Genomic DNA, 20,904 nt, shown 5'->3' on the forward strand with positions numbered 1-20,904 from the left:
AAATAAACATGAAAGAAAGCAAAAAGGAAATCCTTAGGTGTTTACAGAAATTCCCTTTCAAGGGGAAGGGCAGCTTGGAGTGGAGTTTGAAGCTGCTTGTTTGGGCTGGCATCAGCACCCAAGAACAAAGGTCACGGCCATACTAGAGCAGGACAGGTTTTCAAAATGAAGGTGAGTTGTTTGCATCACATGTACGGCTCTGAAGGAAGCAGAAAAGTTAGTGGCATAGGGAAAAGGGGTTAGATAAAACCACTTCTGCAGCAACTTGCTAAACCAATATCAAAATCGTAGTGGCCAAAGCTAGGTATTATTAGGCTTTATTTTTTTACCTGATGTCCTGTTTTCCTCAGCCTGCTTCAGATTCAGCTGTTTCTCTCTGCTACTGTTCAAGTACTTCCATGCTGGATCACTCAAGGCTTTATTATTCCTACAGATAGAAGAGTGGAAGGCAGTGCAGTTATGGAAGACATGGGATACTCCTGCTTGATATTTACAACTTGTTTTAAAGCATTTCTCTCCTATCATCTTTGATACTTGACCTTGGAAAAGTAGAACTTCACTCACAGGTAAGTTTAACCAATTTATTTAAACAAGCCCTCTTACTCACATTTAAAACACACGGAGCTTATTCTCCAAAGTGCAATTTCCCTTTATCAATTTTGTTTTGAAAAGGGTCAAAGCAAGTTCAATAAAGAAGGTATCTATTGCTATACACATATAGCACACAAGACAATCCTGACATAACTGACTAAAGAAAGATGACACAAAATTTGTATGTTCCAGTTCCTGCAAATCAACTGCTACAGTAGTTTGTATTTCCCTTATTAATCCTGAACACATCCCTCAAATCAAGCACCCAATGTGTTCACAAGTTGATTGGCCTGTACCATGTGGCTGAGGGCATTCTTTTCAGAAAAATGTATCCTTATAAATGAACAAGGAGTTTAAAAATCAGAAACAACTGTTACTTACGTTGAAGAATCATTCTCTTTGGGATAATCTTCACTCATTTCCGAACCAGGAGGTTGTGTTCTTTTCCTCTTCTCACTGATGACAGAAAAATGTGTAAAGCAGTCGTTCTTTTGGAAAGGTTAGTAAATTACTCTCTTCCAAGTGAACGGAACTCCTCAATGCTCTCCACACATTTTGCACCCATCTTCTGCAATCTCCACTTTTATAACATATAGAGAAGAATCTGGCCTGCCCAACTCTTAAGTTGTACTTAAAGCTCTAGTGCCAGTACCAGTCAGAGGCTACAAAAGCACGTGTTAACACCCTGTTAAAAGTAACAGCAAAACTGGAGGAAGAAATACATTTCCTTCTTATGTCTCAGTGTACTGAGTTCCACTGCTCTATGAAGAGCTAAATTTTAACAATATCATAAAGAGGATAACCCTCCTACCGATTCTCCAACAAGCCCGTTCTGTGAGGGACCGACGATGCAGCAGATGCTGAAATGTTCACCCTGTTGCTTGGTGTCCCAGCTCCAGCAGAATTCTTAACAGAGCCTCTTGCTGGGATGCCCAGCACCTTGCGAAATGTATTTTCCTCCTTACTTTCCACAGTCACTCTTTTGGGAGGAGTCTGCAAAACCCAAGTGGAAGGGGCCAGGGAGACGACCCAAGAGTGAAAAACAGGACCATCTCTAGTCCAAGCTATATTTTACGCCACTGCTTTGCTTGCTACAGCGTAGCATCCAAAAGAAGAGACATGCTATCTCTAATAGATTCAGACAGCTTAACACTAACTAGACACAGCTAAAGTTTTTGTATCGTGCAAGTAGTAAGCATGAAACTCTGCTGCAGTAACCACTTTCCTTTTCTAATGCTAAGTCAGCTGAACTTTAGTTTTTAAAATCTCCTTTACAATCTTTGACGCTAGGCATGACCCAAGGCATGATTCCTAACTATCCCCAGATCAATCCTGGGTTGCTTAATAAAAGTTTTTTTAATAAAAAAAATTAAAAAGCAGTATTAAACCCCACATAATTAAAACAATGCCCTGACAGCCTTGGGACAAGCATTCTAATGCAATGGAAAGGGCCAATAATTGGTTGATTAAGGAATGTTGTTCAATTTTAGACTTGAAAACTAAACATGTCTAATATCATCAATGTATACACAGCCTTAAGTTTTTACTGTGAGATCGCCTTTAAGCAACATGCAAAATTTGTTTTGGAACAATGTCAAAAATAGTCTCTTTCAGGGCAGTAATACTAGTATATTCACAGAGATAACAAAGTAAATTAAAGTTGGTAGATACATCAAGAGATCTGGGTAGAAAAGGAAGAAAAAAATATTTTTAAGGAAAACCACTTCTGGGGAAAAGTCTGTGAAATTTACACAAAAATGTGAGCAGAATGCCACAAATTAAGTAAATTTATTCTGATACAAAGCTGGGTCAGCAGCTTTTTGATCTGAAGTCTGCTAAACTCATTAAGACCTATTCTGACTAACACATGGTTAGCCAATACGTAAGGTGTTCAGCATAAAACAATGGGAGATTCAGAACTATGTGAGAAGCAAGCCTTAATCATGTACTTTCCTTCTATTTCTGCTTCTTCTCTGCCTGATAGCTTATATGTGAAGGACATATTATTCTGCCTTCCACAGCCAGACACTGACCTTTCTTACTCATACATAAGATATGGTTCCTTACAAACAAGAAACACCATTGCCAACCACCCTGTACACATTTATTCCAAGCTCTCTAGATTACAAAGACTTTGGATGCAAAGTAAGTATTTACAGTGCTATTACAGCATACAATAAGAGAATGAGATAGGGAGAGGAATAAAATAAAATTAGAGAGAAAAATTCGAACAATTAAACAAACCTGGTTCTCTATATAGGAGAATTGCCTGTTAGCTTCCTTCTGTGTGGTTCTGCTGCCCAGCACACCTCCAAAGCTGCCAGATCCTTGAGAGGGTTTCCCAGCTGACAGGAAAAGTACACAATATTTGATTTGATTGTCATTTAAGTGATTGGCATTCCTATTTGTAAAATGCTGTTTAGCTGGAGTTGATTTTGGAAAGGACATGCTAGATTTCTTGCCAACAGACTACAATATTCTGAGTGCACAGACATAAGCACATGTTTATGGATATTGGTCATTTAGTCACTTGGCAGTAAAGTTCCTATCCTTAAAAAGAACAAAATGAAATAAGAGGTAAAATGAAAAGCAAAGAGACTGTGCATGTCTGATAAACGGACAAGCATTTTTCAAATACCATCATACTTACAACATAAACAAATCCTTTATGTTAATCTCTGCTTATCATTCAGCACAAGAAAGGTACAAAACAAAAAATGGGGTTCAAGGCCAGATGCTTCTTTCTGAAGCATTGACACAAATGCAAAAAAAGCCAGTAACACAAGGAGAAAATGCACAAAAGGTGTGTGCTGGTTTCAGCTGGAGTAATTTTCTTCACAGTAGCTACTAGGGGGCTGTGTTTTGGATTTGTGCTGGAAACAGTGTTGATAACGAAGAGATGTTTTAGTTATTGCTGAGCAGTGCTCACACAGAGTCAAGGCCTTTTCTGCTCCTCACACCACCCCACCCATGAGGCAGCTAGGGGTGCAAAAAAAGCTGGGAGGGGACACAGCAAGGACAGCTGACCCCAAATGACCACAGGGATATCCCGCACCGTGCAGCGTCGTGCTCAGTATATGAAGCTAGGGAAGGAGGAAGGGAGGCACAGTGATGATGTTTGTCTTCCCAAGTCACTGTTGCATATGATGGAGCCCTGCTGTCTTGGAGATGGCTGAACACCTGCCTGCCCGTGGGCAGTGGTGAATGAATGCCTTGTTTTGTTTGCCTGCGTGCACAGCTTTTGCTTTACCTACTAAACTATCTTTGTCTCAACCCACAAGTTTCCTCATTTTCACTCTTCTCATTGTCTTCCCAACCCAACTGGGAAGAGGGAATGAGCAGCCATTTGGGGCTTAGTTGTTGTTGGATATGATAAAACCATGATGATAAAAAAAACCCCAAACAAAACAACACAACACTGCTCCACTCCAAACTGCTACAACATGATTTACAACAATTGCACTCACCAGTATGAACCCTGTCCTGATGGACTGCATCCAGATACATCCGCATTTCATTTGCATCTTTTAATGGCACCTTATCAATAGTCAGGAAGCTGGTATCCTTTAGTGTTAGCATCAGGCAGCACAGTTTTCTGCCATTTGGTCGTAAGGTCACAGTTTTAATGTTATGGCTTAGCTGAAAACAAGAAAGTGACCATAAAGATAAATCCAATTTTAAAAGGCCAAAATACTTAAAAATTCAAGCAAAATACTTAAAATAGGGAGGGTAAGAGACACTTGCACCAAAATACATCTTGCTCCATTTCAAGCAAACATTAAATCTCACAGAATTAATGCAATCTGTGACCTTGGCATCCGACAGAACTGAAAAGACAGTATCACTATCACTCAACCCTATGCTCCCAGGTAAGCTTTCTGAAACTTGCTTTCCTATTGAGTGTGGCATTTCCGAACATAAAGGAAAAACAACTTCATAAAGTCCCATTTTGCTAAAACTTCCACATCAAGTTTGAAATATAATTTCAGATGGGGAAAGTTTCAAATGTTAAATACAAACTTCTACTCGCTTTACAATTTCCTCTCAGAGAAGACAGATTTGACATGGCTTAAAAAATTTGCTGAGGCAGTAAGTCAGTAAGAAACATGCTTAGTCTGTATGCAACACTATAACAATTAAGTGGTGTCAAAACTTTCAGGATTATGGATAAGCAAAAGAATAATTTTAGTAAGAATTCGTTCTCCCTAATGATGCCACTGCTACTTTATTATAACCGTACTTAATTGTTACTTCATGCTAAGTCACCTCTAAGAACTGGCTGTTAGGTAAAAGCTCTACTATTTACACAGGTTGAGGATAACTCAAAAAGAGCAAGATAGTACAAGATGTCCCATTGTCCACTAGATTTCTTTTTTTTCCATTAAGATCTCTGGCTTCTTGGAAAACCAACCTAGACACAACAGGAGCTTGTAAGAGAGGCTGGTAAGCCACCTGAATCAGAAACTAAGGGTTGGTTTTGCTGGGAACGTTACACTTTGTGCTCAGTCCTTGTATTTTGGGTCGTTTTTTTTGGGGTGGGGTGTTGGGGGTTTGTTTGATTTGAGTTTTTTTTAAATATAAGCTAAAAAATGTCTTCAAAGACCTAAGAATTGAATAACGGGCTCCAAGTTTTTCACCCTCTCTTAAAACATTGAACCCAGTGCAAAGGTATTACAATTACTTCACCATCTCAGTGCAAAACAATCCATTTCAACTCAAAATGCTGGCATGAGAGGACTCCACCCCTACTCTCCATGCACCTGTTATGACTCAGTCAGTGTCACAAAGTCTTGGGAGGGGGGGTAAACAAAGTATTTCTCTTAATACAGATCTAGCATCTCGGACAATTTAGTCAAAGCTCTGAAACAGTATTAAAACATATCATCTGACATAAGAAAGTTGATGACACACCAGTCACTGCAGAAAGAAGTATAACCCTGGATCCATCCAAATGTTCCATTACAGAAAACTAAGAAAAAAGGCAGGGAAACCACCCACAGTTCTCCCAGAGCAACTTGTCAAAAAATAGGGAATGCTACTTCTAAAGCAAGATTATCAGGAATTTGTCACACCTGAAGTGCACGTTGACAGCCTGGGGCCAGCTCACATAAACTACACAAGCCTGCCTGCACAGGGGGCAGGCAGCTCTCCCTGCCTGCTGCTGGCTCCCAACAGTGCTCTTGTGCCAGTGGCCATGTGGCTGATGGATGAACAGGACCAATAAGCAGGTCCTGATGAACAATAACCACCATCAAAACAAAAACAATTGGTCTAATGATGCATCATTTCCTCCTCTTCCTTTGCTGCAGTCTTGGCTGCACGGTGCCCTATCACCCCCTCCACTAGATAGATCCTGCACCCAGTCCTTTCCCCAAATTCACATGAAAACCATCCACCGAGCTCACAAAGAGATCTGACAAGTGCCAGAGACAGCAGTTGTGAGAAAACTTGCCCCTCTAGGCCATGGTTGTCTGTTCTGTAGGCTCATCTTCCCCCTGGAACCACTCTTCCAGTCACTGTCACACCGCATCGCTCATCCAGACAGAAAGGAGTATGTGAGAACAAGCACCCAGGGAATGCATGAGTGGCAGAAGAGACCACCCTCCTCAGGAGTAACATGGTCCATTGTTGGATTAAATAAAACTTGCGGCCACAGCATCACACAGGCAGATGATTCTTTTCAGGAGAAGGCAAATGACTATTTTCAAGTCTCCAGCAACACAGGTGGGGACTATGCCCAGCTAATGATTTCCTCACACCTTGATTTCAAGGTAACGCAGGCCTCCAGATTCTTTGCTGAGACTTTGCAGCACACTAAGGCAGCAAAACCTAATCTTTCAAAAATAAAGTGAACTTTTCTCCACAGCGTCCACACACAGAAATAAACGGCTCAGAGAAAGGCTTGGTGAACTGATAAAAACTACTGATAAAAAAAACAACAGTGGCACAAAAAAGCAGAAGCCAACATTTACATCAGTTGAGGCTATTGCAAAGTCGGTAAGATGGGATTTTTTTTTTATTCCAACTGCTCTTGTATCCTTTAGGTATTTTTAAAACATTACATATTTCTTAAAGAAAAAAACACTTCTCTTTTGGTTTGGAGCATTTTTTCAGAGAAGCTAAGAAGCCTGAACCAAAAATAACTATAGAATGACAAAAATTCAGGCTGAATATTTCAAGAGAACCTTTAACAGTGATCTGTATCTGCATTTAAAACTGAAAACAGTAACAACCACTGTTCAGCAGAGTCTTGTATAAATAAGCGACAGGCTACCAGTGTGTTAACAACGTTACACTTCAGTTGGGAAAACAGAAAGTACAAAGTGTTCAGGATCTTCACCTCTAGATAAGGCAAATGTGCCAGTAACAGAAAGGTTACAGGTCCCAAAAATCTGAAACATGATCCATAATGCTGTATACTTTAGTAACTTTTCTCTGCCTTTTTGGTTCTTCCCATTCAGTGGTATCTTGATGCCAATCTTGGCAGATCCTTTAATGATACTTGTAAATAATTTACTGGATACCTATACAAAGGGATTAGTGTTCAGGAAACGAGGAACAAGAAAGAGTGACAGAGGGAAGTTTGTGTGACACTTAATAGCCTTGAAGAGGACAGCTGTTCACAAGAGAGCACAATCCACACACTGTTAAAACAAAAGCCTTAATATCTGGCATACCTGAAACGTCTTTGGAATTCCTCCAACATTGTAGTGAACTACTAAACTCACTTTGTTGTCCTTCTCCACAATTTCAAAGCTCCCTTCTTTCCATTTTGTAATCCCAGTCTGCATGCTGCGCATCCGGACAGGTCCGTGCACCTTTAACAGAGCCATGCTTTCTCACAGAAAAGAGCTAACAAGAACAGCTGTGCTCCACCTGAAAAACCTGTTAAGGAGAAACGTATCACTCGGCAGGCCAAACAGTGGCTAAAGGGAGACAGAAGCGTGGCTTGAACTTTCCACAGAAGTTTGATAAAACCGTTTTACTGCCACTTTTAAACATAGCGAAGAAGAGCTGGACAGCAGTGAAGGGAACTTAGATTAACAAAATCTCTCCCCGTCTGGGCAGCAATGCACTGATTCCTCGTTGCTGAAAGCTGAGCAGACACAATTCCAGACACAAAAGTCCTCGAAAATCCTTAAAACAACGCCAGCGGATTTAAGGAAAGGAAAAGAAAGCGCCCGAAAAAAGTCGGTAAGAAATGGGAACCAAAGCTTCGGAGGAAGTGCAAGAGGGACAAGGAGCTCCTTTCGGACGGCGCGGCACCCACGGGCACCCGGCGGTGGATCTCCGGCTCCTCCCGCTTCCCGCCCGGGAAAGCCCCGGTGCGAGACACAGCCCCGCAGGTCCCAGGCAGCTCGGCGGGGCGCATTCCCGACAAAACCCCGATGGAATGAATGGAGTGGACCCCGCGCTCAGCCAGGGCGGCGCTATCGGGGAGGTTCCCCGGGGCATCCCGCGATCGGCCCGGCCCGGCGGCGTCCCCTCTCCTCCGTGGAGTGGGTCCCATTTCCCTCTCGCCGTCCGTCCGCCCGCCCGGGGGACACGGGGAGCGCCGCCCAGGCCGGGCCGGGCCGGGCCGGGCCGCTCTGAGAGGAGGCGGCACCGCGCGGCGGGAGGGGCGCGCAGCCAGCGGGAGTGGGAAAAAGTAGGAGAGGGAGGAGAAACAGGAGGAGGAGGCGGCAGCGGGGGGGATGTTCCCGGTACCTGCGGTCCCGGCGGGTCCCGGGGTAAGGCCCGGGGGGGGCGGGGCCTGGCGGCGGATGGCGGGAACCGGCTGCGGCGGCAGCGCGAGACGCCGCGCGACGCGCGCCCGCTCACGTCAGCGCGGCGGCGCCTTCCCGGCGCGCCCTGCGCGCGCGCGCCCGTGGCCCGCGCAGGCGCTGTCCCGCCTCCCCGTTCCCAGCGTGCCCCGCGCGGAGGGTGAAGGGTCGCGGCGGCTCCGTGTCCGTGATGGCTGCGGTGGCCTGAGGGGGTACCGGCACCGGCACCGCGCCCGCACACCGACCATGCATAGCCTGGCCACGGCCGCGGTGAGCCGGCGGGACGGCGCTGGGGAGGGGCCCCCGTTGCGCGGGGAGCGGGGGCGCGGCCGCTCGTCGCTGCGAGGGGCCATTCCCTCTCCCTCGGCCGGAGCGCGGCGGGCGGACTTGGGCCCGCGGGGCGGCGGAGCCTTGGTGAGCTCCGTCCCTGCGGGTCTCTTTGGCAGCAGCCTCGCTCCGACCGCTCCTCTGGGGCTGCTCCGGGCCGGGCTGTGTTGCTCGTGGGGCGGCGTGGCTCTTCCAAGGGCCCCGAGGGTTTCCCCGCTGGGTGTCCCGGCTCTGCATCCTCCGCCTGGTGTGCGTTGCGTAGGGCTTTCCCTCCCTCCCTGCGTCTGGGTGCCTCCTGTCGCGAATGACTGTTTTGATGTCACTTTAAAGAATCGCCAGCAAAGGTATCGACAAAAGCAGGTTTAATGTAAGACCAGAAGTGCGACAGAGTTCGTTGGCAAGGTTTGCTCTACTGCTCACTAGCTGGTTAAAGTACAGGGAGAAAAAGCAAACAAAAATCTAAAATCAATCAACCTACAACCAAAAATTAACCCCTAAAATTATTCCCAGGGGCTTGGGCGAGGAAGAAAAGGGTAAGAGTAAGAATGATAAGGAAGACCCTCACAAGGTTCAGAGTAGACCCTCTTCTTCAAGTGACGTTAAAACACTCATTCGTGACACTTCCTGCATGCCCACCCACCTCTTCTGCCCTCTGAGGAGCTGTTTTACTTCTGGTCTTCACTGCAGAGGGAAAGAAGAGGTAAGAAAAAGACCCTTAGGGCAGCAGGTGAGCAGAAGGAAAGGCAGAGGCTGCCTCTTCCTGCTTCTCTTTTCCCCCAGTACCGTGCAGTGCAGTGCTATCTGTAGGTGGTGCTTACTCTTATCCCCTTCAGGAGACTGCTTAAGTGGGATGTGGTGTGTGATGTTCTGGCTGGTCGGAGTGGAACTGTGTCTTGGCCTGGGTGGGTTCAAAAGTGGAAGCTGAGTTTGAAGGATGTGATTATTGTCTCGGATCTCCCACCAGAGTGGGTTTGTGGTTTGGTTTTCACTTCTCCAAATGCACCTTCATGGTGTGTCTGAGACTTCCTAGAGCTGACTGAGTCTTGTGTATGTTGGGAGGTGTATTGCAAAACCAGCAGTTAGAGCTGTTTCAAATGAACTTAGCTCAAGGGTCTGCTTGAACTAACAAGCTAATGAGTGAGTCAAGTTCGATGAACAGGAGTTGAGAGAACGTTTTAAGTTTTCCCACTTTGTTCAAGTGCTCGTGACTTCAGCTGTTTCCTGGAGTGCTGGCAAATATTCTGATTTAAAGTAATGCATTTCAGAGCACAGAAGGGTGTGCAAGATCACAGTGAACTCTCTTAATGAGCATTTACATTTTTATAGCAATCTAATTCCTAAGTGTTTGTTGAAATGCACGAAGGACCCCCGTTATATGTATCTCCCGTTAATCCACGGTATGTATTCTAGCCACCTCTCTTTTTTAAAGACAGTTTTAAGAAAAAAATTTGCTTTAGGAATAGAGGTCAGCTTTATTTCAGGACTGACTTGAATGCATGTTTAATTTATGCCTAGGTTGTGCTACCAGGTAGTTCTGTATTTAAATGTTTCCCACCACAGTTAGTTAATATGGTTAGACTAAAGGTGACAGGGAAGGGAGTTTGGCTCTGGAAGTGTGCTCAGGACCTGTGGTAAATAACATTACCTCTTAGTAGGGCCATGAATTGGCTCAGGAGTCCCTTCAGGGGTGTGAACACTGTTGTGATAAAGCTGTAGTGAGCCAGAGCATTGGTGATGGCATAGCTGACACTTCTGTTTCAGACCTAGAGACATCACAGAGTGCTTGAGAACAAGCTGTAAATAGCTGTAAGGCATTGAAAGCCCATATCAAATCACCTGATTTCCTGCTATGGAAGTTCAAAGTTCATTTTGCTGTTTTTAAGCAGATGATCTGTCAAAATAGTTGAAAAAGCACATGTATCCAGTTAGTCAACATTCTGCTTTGGCTGACCGGTGCTTCTACCAGTGTGTGTATCAGCAACTGCTCAGTTAGGAAGAAAGAGCCATTTGCGTAAATCTGTTTGTTATAATCGGGCATGGATGTTTGAGGTAATGTTTTTTCTCCTGAGGAAGGTGTTACAAGATCTTTCATAGTGTGTGCAGGGCTGGTGAATTTCTGCTGTGATACTGTTGGTAAATTCCACTTTCCCTGTGTTCAAAAGAAAGTCTGCCTGACAGGGTTCTGTCTTGGAGCTTACAGGATTTGTGTGGCCCTCAGAGTTCCCCAGAATTTTGGGTCTTAGAAGAAGAAACAGCAATGAAGTAGGAAATTAGGAAAAAAATATGTTTTTCTGTTTAAACTAAAGCGAAAGGAGCAACCGTAGAGCCTGTGAAAAGCAGTTTGTTCTGGCTAAGGCAGATATTGGACATCATAAACTTAATTGTGTGGAAAATCTACTTAGTGTTCTCTAGGGATCACAAGCACATGATTGTGCTTGTAAAGGGCCGATGTATTTAAGCTTACAGGAACTGAAACTTCCAGTGAGTCTAGAAAAATAGATGGAAGCTTTAGATAATGCAAATATAACAACATTATTGTACACTGCTTGTCACTCCAGCACCCCAAATAAAAACAAATGAGCTCTGTTGATTCTTCTCTTTTTCAGCTTCAGTGTAGAAGTTGCCATTGCAATTGCACTCACAGCTGTAAGACCACAATAAACTTGTCAGGATTACTAATTTAGTGTGAGATTTTGCAAAAAAAAAAAATAAAATTTAAAACTGAGTAGGTGATTGTCCTGGTTCTGGCCAGGACAGGGTTAATTTTTGCAGTAGCCTGAAGGCAGAGGGGGGAATGAGTGAGGCTTGTGGTTTGGAGGGGCTTCAGTGGAAGCACTACATTGGAGAATACCATTCCTAAACCACAACAGTGAGAAAAAAAAGAGAATAGGAGAAAAGATAAACATCTAAAAAGGTATTTGAACCCTTGAGTACAGGGATTGATAACACTACGCTGGCTTATATATAAACATTTATGTTAAATAATATGATGAAAATGGCTGGGGGAGAGAGACGTCCCATAGCTGGGAAGGAATCTCTGGGGACATGACTATGGATATAAAATGGGGATGAACAGAGGAGGGAAACCTTCACAGAAATAGAAACAGAAAGCTCTGCCAGTGTCTGCCAAAGCTTAAGTCTCTCTCCATCCCTCTGGTAGTTCTGGTACTGCCTCTGCCATGTGGCTTCAGGTTTGGTTCCAGCCACTTTCAGTTCCTGAACTGCCTTGTGTTCTCTTGTGTCTCTTGGTGGTAGCTGCTTGGTGGTAGCGTTGCTGTCAGTGCAGTACAGGCTCTGCTCACATCTGTTGTGATGAGCACCTGAAGAGTTTCAGTTGGGGTTTAAAAAACAAAGAAGGAAACACAGTCCTGTTCCCAGCTGGGATTGCCCTGCACAGGGAAATACAGGGCTGGTGGCATGAGGGCTGGCTCAGGAGCAGCAGTGAGACAGACTTTCACTGGAAGGCTTATGCATGGCATTCTCCACAGAAACTATGATACAGTCTCTCTTTTCCTTCCTTATTTTTTTGTTTTGAGAACTTGTTGACCTGGATTCTGTTCTTTCCCTGATGTTCCAAGAGAGGCAGAAGAGAAATTCTGGATTTCTCCTGAGTAGTAGAAAATGGGTCTTGACTATGAATACAGATCTACCCTTCTCTGGGTTTATTTTGAACAGTAATCAAATCACCCTGAGATCCTGCACAGAATCATTCTTGAAAATTTCCCTTTTAGCTCCATGCATGTGGACAAAGTACCTGGGATGAATATGAACCATTGGAAACAGCAGGTGTTACTGGCTGTGGCCCCTGTCATGCTGGTGTTGGAGTAGTGAGAATTTTTCTATTATTCGTATGAATATTTTTCTCATGTACATTGGGTGAATCCCATTGGCAGTTTCCAATGTCATGGGTGGTTTTGGAGGGGAAAAGGTAGCATCTGCTTTACTTTGAATTAATGGAATCTTGCACTTGAAGCTTGAAATGAATGCGTGCTAAATGCAGGTGGAACAAATGATAGCTGTCACTCCCTGGGAGCTCTGCTGGCACAGGCAGGCAGCAGCTTGGCTCTCACATTGCTGAATGAAGTTACGAGGTACTGCTTGGTGAGACAGTCTCTCTTAATCCACTTGTCAAGTCAGGCCAGAAAGTAAAGCCTTTGCATTTTCAATAGGTGAAGTGATAATGCTAATCTAAGGAAGGGATGGATCCATGTCCAGGGCATCTTGAAGGAGCTTTAGTTCTCACCCCTTCACTCAGGAGTTTCTTGAGCACTTTTTGGCCATTCTGACAGGTTGTGGAAAGGGTTTGGTTGAGAACTGGATAAAATGTTTGGACTGAAGTTTTCTTGTCTCCCTCCCAGCCTGTGCCAACAGCGCTGGCTCAGGTTGACCGTGAAAAGATTTACCAATGGATCAATGAGCTGTCCAGCCCTGAGACACGGGAGAACGCGCTGCTGGAGCTGAGCAAGAAGCGTGAGTCTGTGCCTGACCTCGCCCCGATGCTGTGGCACTCGTTTGGCACCATCGCAGCGCTCCTTCAGGTGGGTCACACTGCCCGTGGTGCAGCACCAGCGTGTGTCAGAGCTCGTGTGTCCATGGTGGGGATCTGGGGAGGCACTGGTGGGATCCCTTACTGCCATTGCTGGGAATATGATCTATGATAGATCATGTGAGGAGAGCAGATGTGGGAAGCTCATTTGCCGTTAATCATCATTATCAAGGTGACGTGTGAGACTGATATTTCTAATTAGACAGCTTACGTAGTTGGGAGGAGAATAGGAAAGTTCTTGGATGTATGAGCTCCCTGTGGATCCCATTCTGCTTATTTTAATACGACGTCATAGCAGAACCACAGCAGTCTTTCTCCTAAGACTGCAGGTTTGATTTCTTTTGCATGAGTGTACTTTCTGGTCAGAAGGTTGCCCTTGCAGGGACCCCCCTGGGAAGGCAGCAGGGAAATGCTGCTCACTGCTGCAGATACCCTTGCAAGGGAAGGTACCTGCATTTCATGTGAAACTGAGCAGCTCAGCTTATTGCTGGGCAAACCACTCTACAGCTGATGACTGGCTATCACTCAATGCCAAATCTGGTAGTTTCTTTCCAAGGAGGAAAGAAAGAGTGCAGCATTGGCAGTGTCAAACTCTTGACTGAGTGGCCCTGACAAGCAAAGAAAATTACAAGGGAGCTATAGCTGGAAGCAGGCAGATTTCTGAATTGGATTTCTCAGCTTCAGCTGCTTCCCCTGCATTGAGTTAGAAGAGTACCAGCAGCTACACTGTGAGCAGAGTGGGTGTCCTCTGCCTCTAGGATGCCTCTTTGATCTGGAAGTTCAAAACAGAGTCTACAGTAGTAAAGAGCCAAGAAATCAAATGAACCTTTTTTTACTGAAACTAAGGGTTTGAATGCATTCCTGTGACTCCTTATCAAATTGACTCTGACCCAGCTCTGCCTTTGCTGGGCAGCATGGTGGCTCCGTTGTAACTTCAAAGCGATGCTTGGTGAAAGCAGACTGTCATCTGCTGTCACCACAGTTCCTTGCTAGGCATGTGCTTTGGGGTAGCTTTCTGGTATTTTTCTCCTTTAACTTCTCTATATCTGTTAAATTTTAGGAAATTGTAAATATTTACCCATCCATCAACCCTCCAACTTTGACAGCCCATCAGTCCAACAGAGTCTGCAATGCTTTAGCTCTGCTGCAGTGTGTTGCATCACACCCTGAAACAAGGTAAGCATTTCCAAATGTGTGAGTTTTCAGAGGTGTTGATGTTGACAGCTCAGCCTGTGTGTTTGACTCCAGAAGTACATAAGCTCCTTTCTCTTTTACCTAGAGAAGTGAAACAGACCATAAAGCTGGTAGATAGACAGCTGCCTGCTGCTTTCACTTGTTTGTATGGATTATCAGGATACAGCTTTATGGTGGTCCTAAATGCATTGCATCCCTTGGATCATCCTAAGGTTTTGCAAATTTCCAAAACATTCTGTTGTGGCATCTCTTGGAAGGTCAACCAGAGCTAAGGGCACCTTTGTGTTGAGTGCTGTGTGCAGGATCCTTGTTTTAATGAGCTTACATCTATTTAGACAAGCAGCTTACAGTTATTTAGACCAGCTGTTGAAAGGGCGGAATGGGTAGGACTGTCCTTCCCAGAGACTGTGTGAGGTAAGGGAGCAGTAGCAGAGCCATTTCTGGAGTCCTCAGCCAATGTCTGACTTCAGATTTTCTCAGTCTGTGCCCAGCCAATGTCAGCAGGGGAAAATATGATGTTGGTTCAGCCAAAATCAGTAGCTAATACTACCCAGAGATCCATAATCTCATGCTTCTGTTCCTGCTGAGCAGCAGCACAGCTGAAGTTGTTTTTGAGCTGCTGCGAAGCAGTGTTACACAGCAACCCTCCATGAGATAACCAAATAAATAGGGTAGTTTTACAGTACTCACCTTTACATTTAAAATTTGAACACTGAAAATGGAAGAAGTATGTTGGATGATCGTGCAAGAGAGCTTCCCTCTGCTAGCAGAGCAATCTCCAGGTTTCTCCCTGCAGTCTGTATTTTTCACTACTGCCAGAAGACAGTGTGAGGGCTCTTGGGGAAAAGGTGTCTGTGCACATTTAAACTGTGGTGATGCCTAGAGTTAGCCACTCTGTATTTCTGTCATGCATGAGGATGACTGTCCTTGCCACTGAGAGCCTGCAGAGTGAAATGTGACAGTGAATGTACAAAGCAGAGGGTCTGGGTAGCAGGAAGAGGTAATAAAAACAACATGTGCTCTGTTCCTGGTCAGCTGGAAGCAGCAATGCAGGCAACTGACAGATCAGGTGCTCTGATCAGGTTTTGTGCTGCGCCAAGTGCAGAATTTACTTCATACCTTTCTATCAGAGGTAGAACTGTTACACACTTTTAAGGAGCAGCAGCAATGGTGTCCAGCAGCCTAAAGCTCCGTGTGGTAGTGCTGGATTGTATGCTCACTTTGCTTTCCTTGTTGCTCACATTGTGTGTTCTCCCTTTCCCACAGGTCAGCTTTTCTGGCAGCTCATATCCCTCTCTTCCTGTACCCCTTCCTGCACACAGTCAGCAAGACACGTCCCTTTGAGTACCTGCGGCTCACGAGCCTCGGAGTGATTGGTAAGAAGCCAGACTAATGCTGGAGCAGTGGTCTCCTGTTGAGTTAGAGCAGTTCATGCTGTGGGCAAAGAGACCTGCATGACAAAGTCAGAGGTTTCTTTATATTGAGATCTTTTGAGTCCTGTAGTATTAAGAGGAGCAGCTGTTCCTTTTCCATCAGTTGTGGAGGCAATTCCACTAAGTTCCTTTTAGTGTGTAGGAACTTTAGTGTGTAGGGCTTTTCACTTACAAAAAACCCATTGAAGACTAAAAATACAAAAATATATTTCTGTGAGTACAAGCACCTGCAGACTTGTCTTGCCTTCACCCTCAGCCCTCCCAGCTAGACATTGGGATAGGTGGGTGCAGGTTGGGTTTTCTTTGGGTTTCTGTCATTTATTGACTTAGGTGTATTTACCCTGTCTTCCCCTTATCCTTTTTTTTTTTTCTTTCTACCCCAAACCTTTCTCTCTCGATGTGTGAAGTAAGAGTGTCTCAAAATGCGTTTCTTCCTCCCAGAGGTTGCTGTGGGTGGCATGATCCTCTTGTGTTTGTGTTACTGCTGAGGGAGAACCAAGAGTGTATCCCCTTTCCAAAAAACAAACAACCCCCAAACTCAGCTTGATTACTTTTAGGCTGCCAAAATGATTTCTTCTCCAGCCATGTGCTGCAACATATTTAGGATAACAGTTGCTCTGCCTGCCATTCAGACTGAATGGTTCCTGGGGATGGCAGAGCCCAAGCCCTCTTTGAAAGGTGAGATTTTTAAAAAAAATTTATTGTTTATTGATTTTTGTGTTTTGTTTTTCCTTCAAGGCGCCTTGGTGAAAACTGACGAGCAAGAAGTGATAAATTTCTTATTGACAACAGAAATTATCCCCCTGTGCTTACGCATTATGGAGTCTGGCAGTGAACTCTCCAAAACGGTACCTATTTTTTTTGTCTTAATGAAGACTTTCTGTTGTTCATCTCTGACTGACCAGGAGCAGGTACCCTGCAGAGTTGGCTTTTGTCCTGTTGGAAATGCTGGGACAAGTCTGGGTGGAGTTTTTACCTTCTCAAAAACCAAACAAACCAAAACCTGAGGCTGCTCTTGAGTGGCCCAGCAGTAGTTGCTGTCTTATGCAACCTGCACCCAGTCATCTTGTACACTCTGATTTGTTTATATCTCTTTTCTTTAGACAGATGCCAAGCATTGTGTACTGTCCTGCATTTTCTTTTGGCTTTTAATTTTCACTGAATAAAGCATTTGCTGCCTACTGAAAGGCCTTTCAGCTCTGGGGCTGCCTTGAAAAGAGCACCACACAAAGGCTGTCCCTTTTCAGGGTAGATAAGTTGTTTTTAGGCTTTGTTTTCTGCTTTCTCCCCTTTCTAGGTTGCTACGTTTATTCTTCAGAAAATCCTCCTGGATGACACAGGGCTGGCATACATCTGTCAGACTTATGAGCGGTTTTCCCATGTTGCCATGATACTGGTAAGATCACTTGTTTTTAAAGTATTTTTTTTTTGCATTTAAGAAAGACAGAATTACACTGTAGCAGCCAGCTTCTTCAACAGTAACTATACTGCTGTCTGGCTGGAGCACAGGATGAGGGAGGCAAATCGTTCTTTGGTTAATTGCTTGTGACACTGTAGCTCTCTGCTTCCATGTTTCCTCTGGATATCTCTGTTTTGCATATCAAGAGAACACATACTGAGTCCTTAAGATAAAACGGGTAAACCTCTCCAGAGAGGGAAAAGAGTTTTCAGAATTGTTGGTGGAATGTAAATTGATTTAATTTTGTGTAAGAATGATCACACAGTTCAGATCATGAATCCACATCCCATTTCTGTCTCTCACAACAGGCTGAAAGAGCAGCAGGTTGAGTGAAGGAGTAGGAGCAGGGCAAGTATATGATACTTGTTGTCATAACAGTCTCACAGCTGTCAGCTACTTTGAACTTTGGATTTCTGGGGCCAGTTGTGGGTTTTCTGTGCCGTAAACACCAGTGTTCCTATCTTGAACCCATAGAAACATTCTGCATCCACAGTGTCTTTGACCAAGGAGTTTCACAAGTTTCCTGTTTGCTGCCTGGAATGCCACTCTCCTTTTTTTCCTTTTTGAATCTGGCTCCTACTGGCTGCTGCATATGCTCTAATTTTTGTGTTGGAGCACGGAGAGAGCAGACAACTTCTGTCCATTCCCTGTTCCCTGTAATGGACAAGTTTGGGTACTCATAATTTTTTCATCCCAGAAGTAATAGCCCCAGCTTGAGCTTTATCTTTGAGCTCACCGAGGGGAACCATATGCTTGCCCTGGAATAGTTATTACCATGCTTTTGTATGCATTTATTTGCTTTTTAAAGAGCAGTCTCAGGAGAAGAAAATGCAGCAGTAAGTTAAGCACTTAGCAGTGCTGGTTCTCTGACTAAATGCTGTGCTGTCATCAGGAACATTTATTTGTCTGTTTTTGCAAATGTAAAGAAAACGTTACCTCCTAATTCACCCACAAACAGGAAAATATGAATGATTGTGAGCTGATATCCATAATGTTTAATGTGACATGATTTTTGCATTCAAGAAAAAAATCAGCTTTGATAGAAGTACATCTGGCTCGATGGCAAAGTGAAGGATGTAATTAGAAACTTTGGGATAGGGGAAGGAAGGAGACCATACCATTCCCAAACATGAATTGTTCCTTGAACACAGAAGGACGTGGGTGTGTAAAGCAGTGTTAGCATGGAAGAAGTCCTAGCTGTGGTATAGTCCTATCACTGGGTGAAGCACTGACAGGATCAATATTCCACAGTGCTTTCAAAAATCAGTTTAGTGTACCTCCTATCTCATGAGAGTGATGATTTACTTTTGTGTCTGCTGGTAACTGAGTAAGATTTTACACAAGTATTAGATGCTTTTAAAAGAGGAAGTTAGTATTTTCCATCCAGGAAATGTTGGAGGAGTTTGCAATTCTTTATTTTGAAGAAATATTGGTATCCTGGGGAATTGCTGAGAACAGGAAGCTTGAAAAAGGGCAGATGAGGGGGACCTACTAATTGCTAACTGCCTGGATATCCAAATACAGGTGACTTTGGCTAATGAGGAAAATGGTTAGTGCTAGCCAAAGTAGATTACAGGAAAAAACCCAACTTGTTGGGCAGATTTGATTGACTCCTGAAGTCAGTACAAGTAAGCAGTCTGTTAAATTCCTTCAGAGCAGGCGTGTGAAGGCAGCTGCACTGTTTACTTGGCTGGGCGTGTTCAAAGGTGCAGCCATGTGCAAAGTCTTACTTAGTGTGAGGAACGGAAACTGGGCCGGGGAGATCTGCCCTGGCCTTGCCTCCCTGGAGCAGCTTCATGAGGGATGTAGCAGAAAGAGAAAATGCAACTCTTGGGTGCATGCTAAGACCAGATGTGGATCTTGCTACATGTGGTGTGGGTTAGCTCAGTCTTTTGGCATGGCTTCCCAGGCTATTGCTAATAAACTTAAAACACTCTTAAAAGGCTGTTGAAATGAAGGGAATGCAGATGAGAATAGGGAGTGTTGCAGAGCTTGGAACACACCTCACAGGGTGACTCAACCTGAGCTTATCAAAGTGTTTGGGATGTGTCTGTCTTCCACAAGTGGTGGAAACCCCAGGTTCTCTTTAATCTCACAAAGAGCTGGACCACTAAGCAGTCCTGGGAAGGTAAAAACCAAACAGAGATGAGACGAGCTTTCCCTAAGCTGCTGGGAGAACCCTTTCCAAGTCATACCTTCTCAAAGGCATCTTGGCAAGCAGTGCCAGGCTCCATGCAGGGGTATCCAGATGAAAGTTAATGGGCCGTGCTGTGTGGGAAGCCAGAGTGAGTGATCTAATGGCCTTTCCCGGTCTCTGCTGATCGTGAAGCTGTTCTTATAAAGACTTTAACTGGTGGCACTGGCCTCTGTCAAACAGGGTAAAATGGTCCTGCAGCTCTCCAAGGAGCCATCGGCACGGCTGCTGAAACATGTCGTCCGCTGCTACCTTCGCCTTTCCGATAACCCCAGGTAAACATTTTAGGAGTCTGGGCAGGGGCTTCTTCTCCATTGGAAGCACAGTTCTTTTCCACAGTGCCCACTTAGTGGGAATCAAAGTTCCTGGTCTGCCAGCCTTAGCTCATTATAGAAGATGAGTGGGTTTTTTTGCTTTGATGTTTTTATTGCTAATCCCTCCTGGGATATGTACCATTTATGGTACATGGGAGAAACAGAGGCTGTTTAGGGCTTGTGCAAATTCAATCTGTGCAGTTCACAACTGCCTGAGCTCAAATGTAGATTGAACAACATACAGGGGAGGGCCTGAGGTGGAAGGTATGCTGTACTCTCCCTCTTCTGCATCAAACGAGCTGTTAGCAGTAGAAGCCAACAGATGAAATTCAGTTGAGAGAATATAAACTGATCTCCTGCTGACCAGCAGCTCTGCCCAAAGCTGCTGGGTGTGCATTTGTTGCTTTGGCATCTCCTGGCATTGCATCACTTGACTGACAGGTGTCAGAGTGCAGGGGCTGGCTTTTTGGGTTTTAGCATGAGGAGTGGGAGCTGCACTGGCTGGCTGAGTGCCACGTGCTGCGGTGCTGCTGCTCAGTGCTTTCCTTGGCTGACTCTGCCAGGGAGACCTCCAGGCAAAGGAATGCTGTGTCCCCAGTGGGGTTTGCTCCCCCCTTGCCCCTGTGAGTTTATTTGTTGGGCCCCGTTTCTTGTCTCTTGATGTAGGGCACGTGAAGCTCTCAGGCAGTGCCTTCCTGACCAGCTGAAGGACACCACCTTCGCCCAGGTCCTGAAGGATGACACCACCACAAAGCGCTGGCTGGCTCAGCTCGTCAAGAACCTGCAAGAGGGTCAAGTCACTGACCCACGGGGCATCCCTCTTCCTCCACAATGACTGCTGGGGGAGGTGGGGAACTGGGGAAGAAACAGCTCAGGTTTACAAAAAACGAGGAACAGGTGACCTCTTCTGCAACAAACTGGGCACGCCAGCTGGCTGCCAGCCTGTCGGACCATCCCACCCAGCCAAAGGGCTGCTCTGTAGCAGCAATGCCTCCGGGGATCCCAACACCAGCAAATGCTGATACTACAGCTTAAGAAAAAAGGTCAATGAAAACCATCTGTAGAGATCCCAGTCTCTCTGGG

The 20,904-nt window shown here is 44.9% G+C and overlaps 2 protein-coding genes across 6 annotated transcripts in view; one reads left to right on the plus strand and one right to left on the minus strand.

The window, feature by feature from the left end:
* The window catches only part of USP37 (ubiquitin specific peptidase 37), a 34,470-nt gene extending 26,051 nt beyond the window's left edge, over positions 1-8,419 (minus strand). The window contains exons 1-7 of one of the 2 annotated variants that reach the window (XM_051786612.1): positions 8,299-8,419; positions 7,269-7,476; positions 4,059-4,230; positions 2,836-2,936; positions 1,403-1,584; positions 973-1,047; positions 330-427 (exon numbers count right to left, since the gene is read on the minus strand). In XM_051786612.1, the coding sequence (XP_051642572.1) occupies positions 330-427; positions 973-1,047; positions 1,403-1,584; positions 2,836-2,936; positions 4,059-4,230; positions 7,269-7,424 (784 nt within the window). In that variant the 5' untranslated portion in view covers positions 7,425-7,476; positions 8,299-8,419. Of the gene's footprint in view, positions 1-329; positions 428-972; positions 1,048-1,402; positions 1,585-2,835; positions 2,937-4,058; positions 4,231-7,268; positions 7,477-7,999; positions 8,129-8,298 lie in introns of those variants that run through there. The other variant, XM_051786611.1, reaches the window with a different exon arrangement.
* An 81-nt stretch (positions 8,420-8,500) lies between these two features.
* CNOT9 (CCR4-NOT transcription complex subunit 9) lies at positions 8,501-20,854 on the plus strand. Of its 4 annotated transcripts, none has more exons than XM_051787955.1 (9): positions 8,504-8,624; positions 9,192-9,381; positions 13,040-13,219; positions 14,288-14,403; positions 15,688-15,797; positions 16,593-16,702; positions 17,152-17,250; positions 19,691-19,782; positions 20,488-20,854. In XM_051787955.1, exons 2-9 carry the CDS (start codon positions 9,310-9,312, stop codon positions 20,654-20,656), a joined length of 948 nt encoding a protein of 315 aa, XP_051643915.1. In that variant the 5' UTR covers positions 8,504-8,624; positions 9,192-9,309; the 3' UTR covers positions 20,657-20,854. The 4 variants fall into 4 exon arrangements, with proteins under 4 accessions (XP_051643917.1, XP_051643916.1, XP_051643915.1 ...); XM_051787954.1 differs by having other exon boundaries at positions 19,691-19,781; positions 20,481-20,854; XM_051787957.1 differs by lacking the exon at positions 9,192-9,381 and having other exon boundaries at positions 8,501-8,624.
* Positions 20,855-20,904: the final 50 nt, after the last annotated feature.

The sequence above is a fragment of the Manacus candei genome, unplaced genomic scaffold, assembly GCF_025592945.1.
Source record: "Manacus candei isolate 608988 ecotype Guabito, Panama unplaced genomic scaffold, ASM2559294v1 h1tg000023l, whole genome shotgun sequence".
Classification (NCBI taxonomy): Eukaryota; Metazoa; Chordata; class Aves; order Passeriformes; family Pipridae; genus Manacus; species Manacus candei.

Bases quoted from the DNA above. Each gene is read 5' to 3' on its own strand.
- CNOT9 (XM_051787954.1), top strand. From the start codon at position 9,310: ATGCCCACCCACCTCTTCTGCCCTCTGAGGAGCTGTTTTACTTCTGGT. The intron at 9,382-13,039 runs GTAAGAAAAAGA...TCTCCCTCCCAG, and splicing joins ACTGCAGAGGGAAAGAAGAG to CCTGTGCCAACAGCGCTGGC. The intron at 13,220-14,287 runs GTGGGTCACACT...GTTAAATTTTAG, and splicing joins CCATCGCAGCGCTCCTTCAG to GAAATTGTAAATATTTACCC.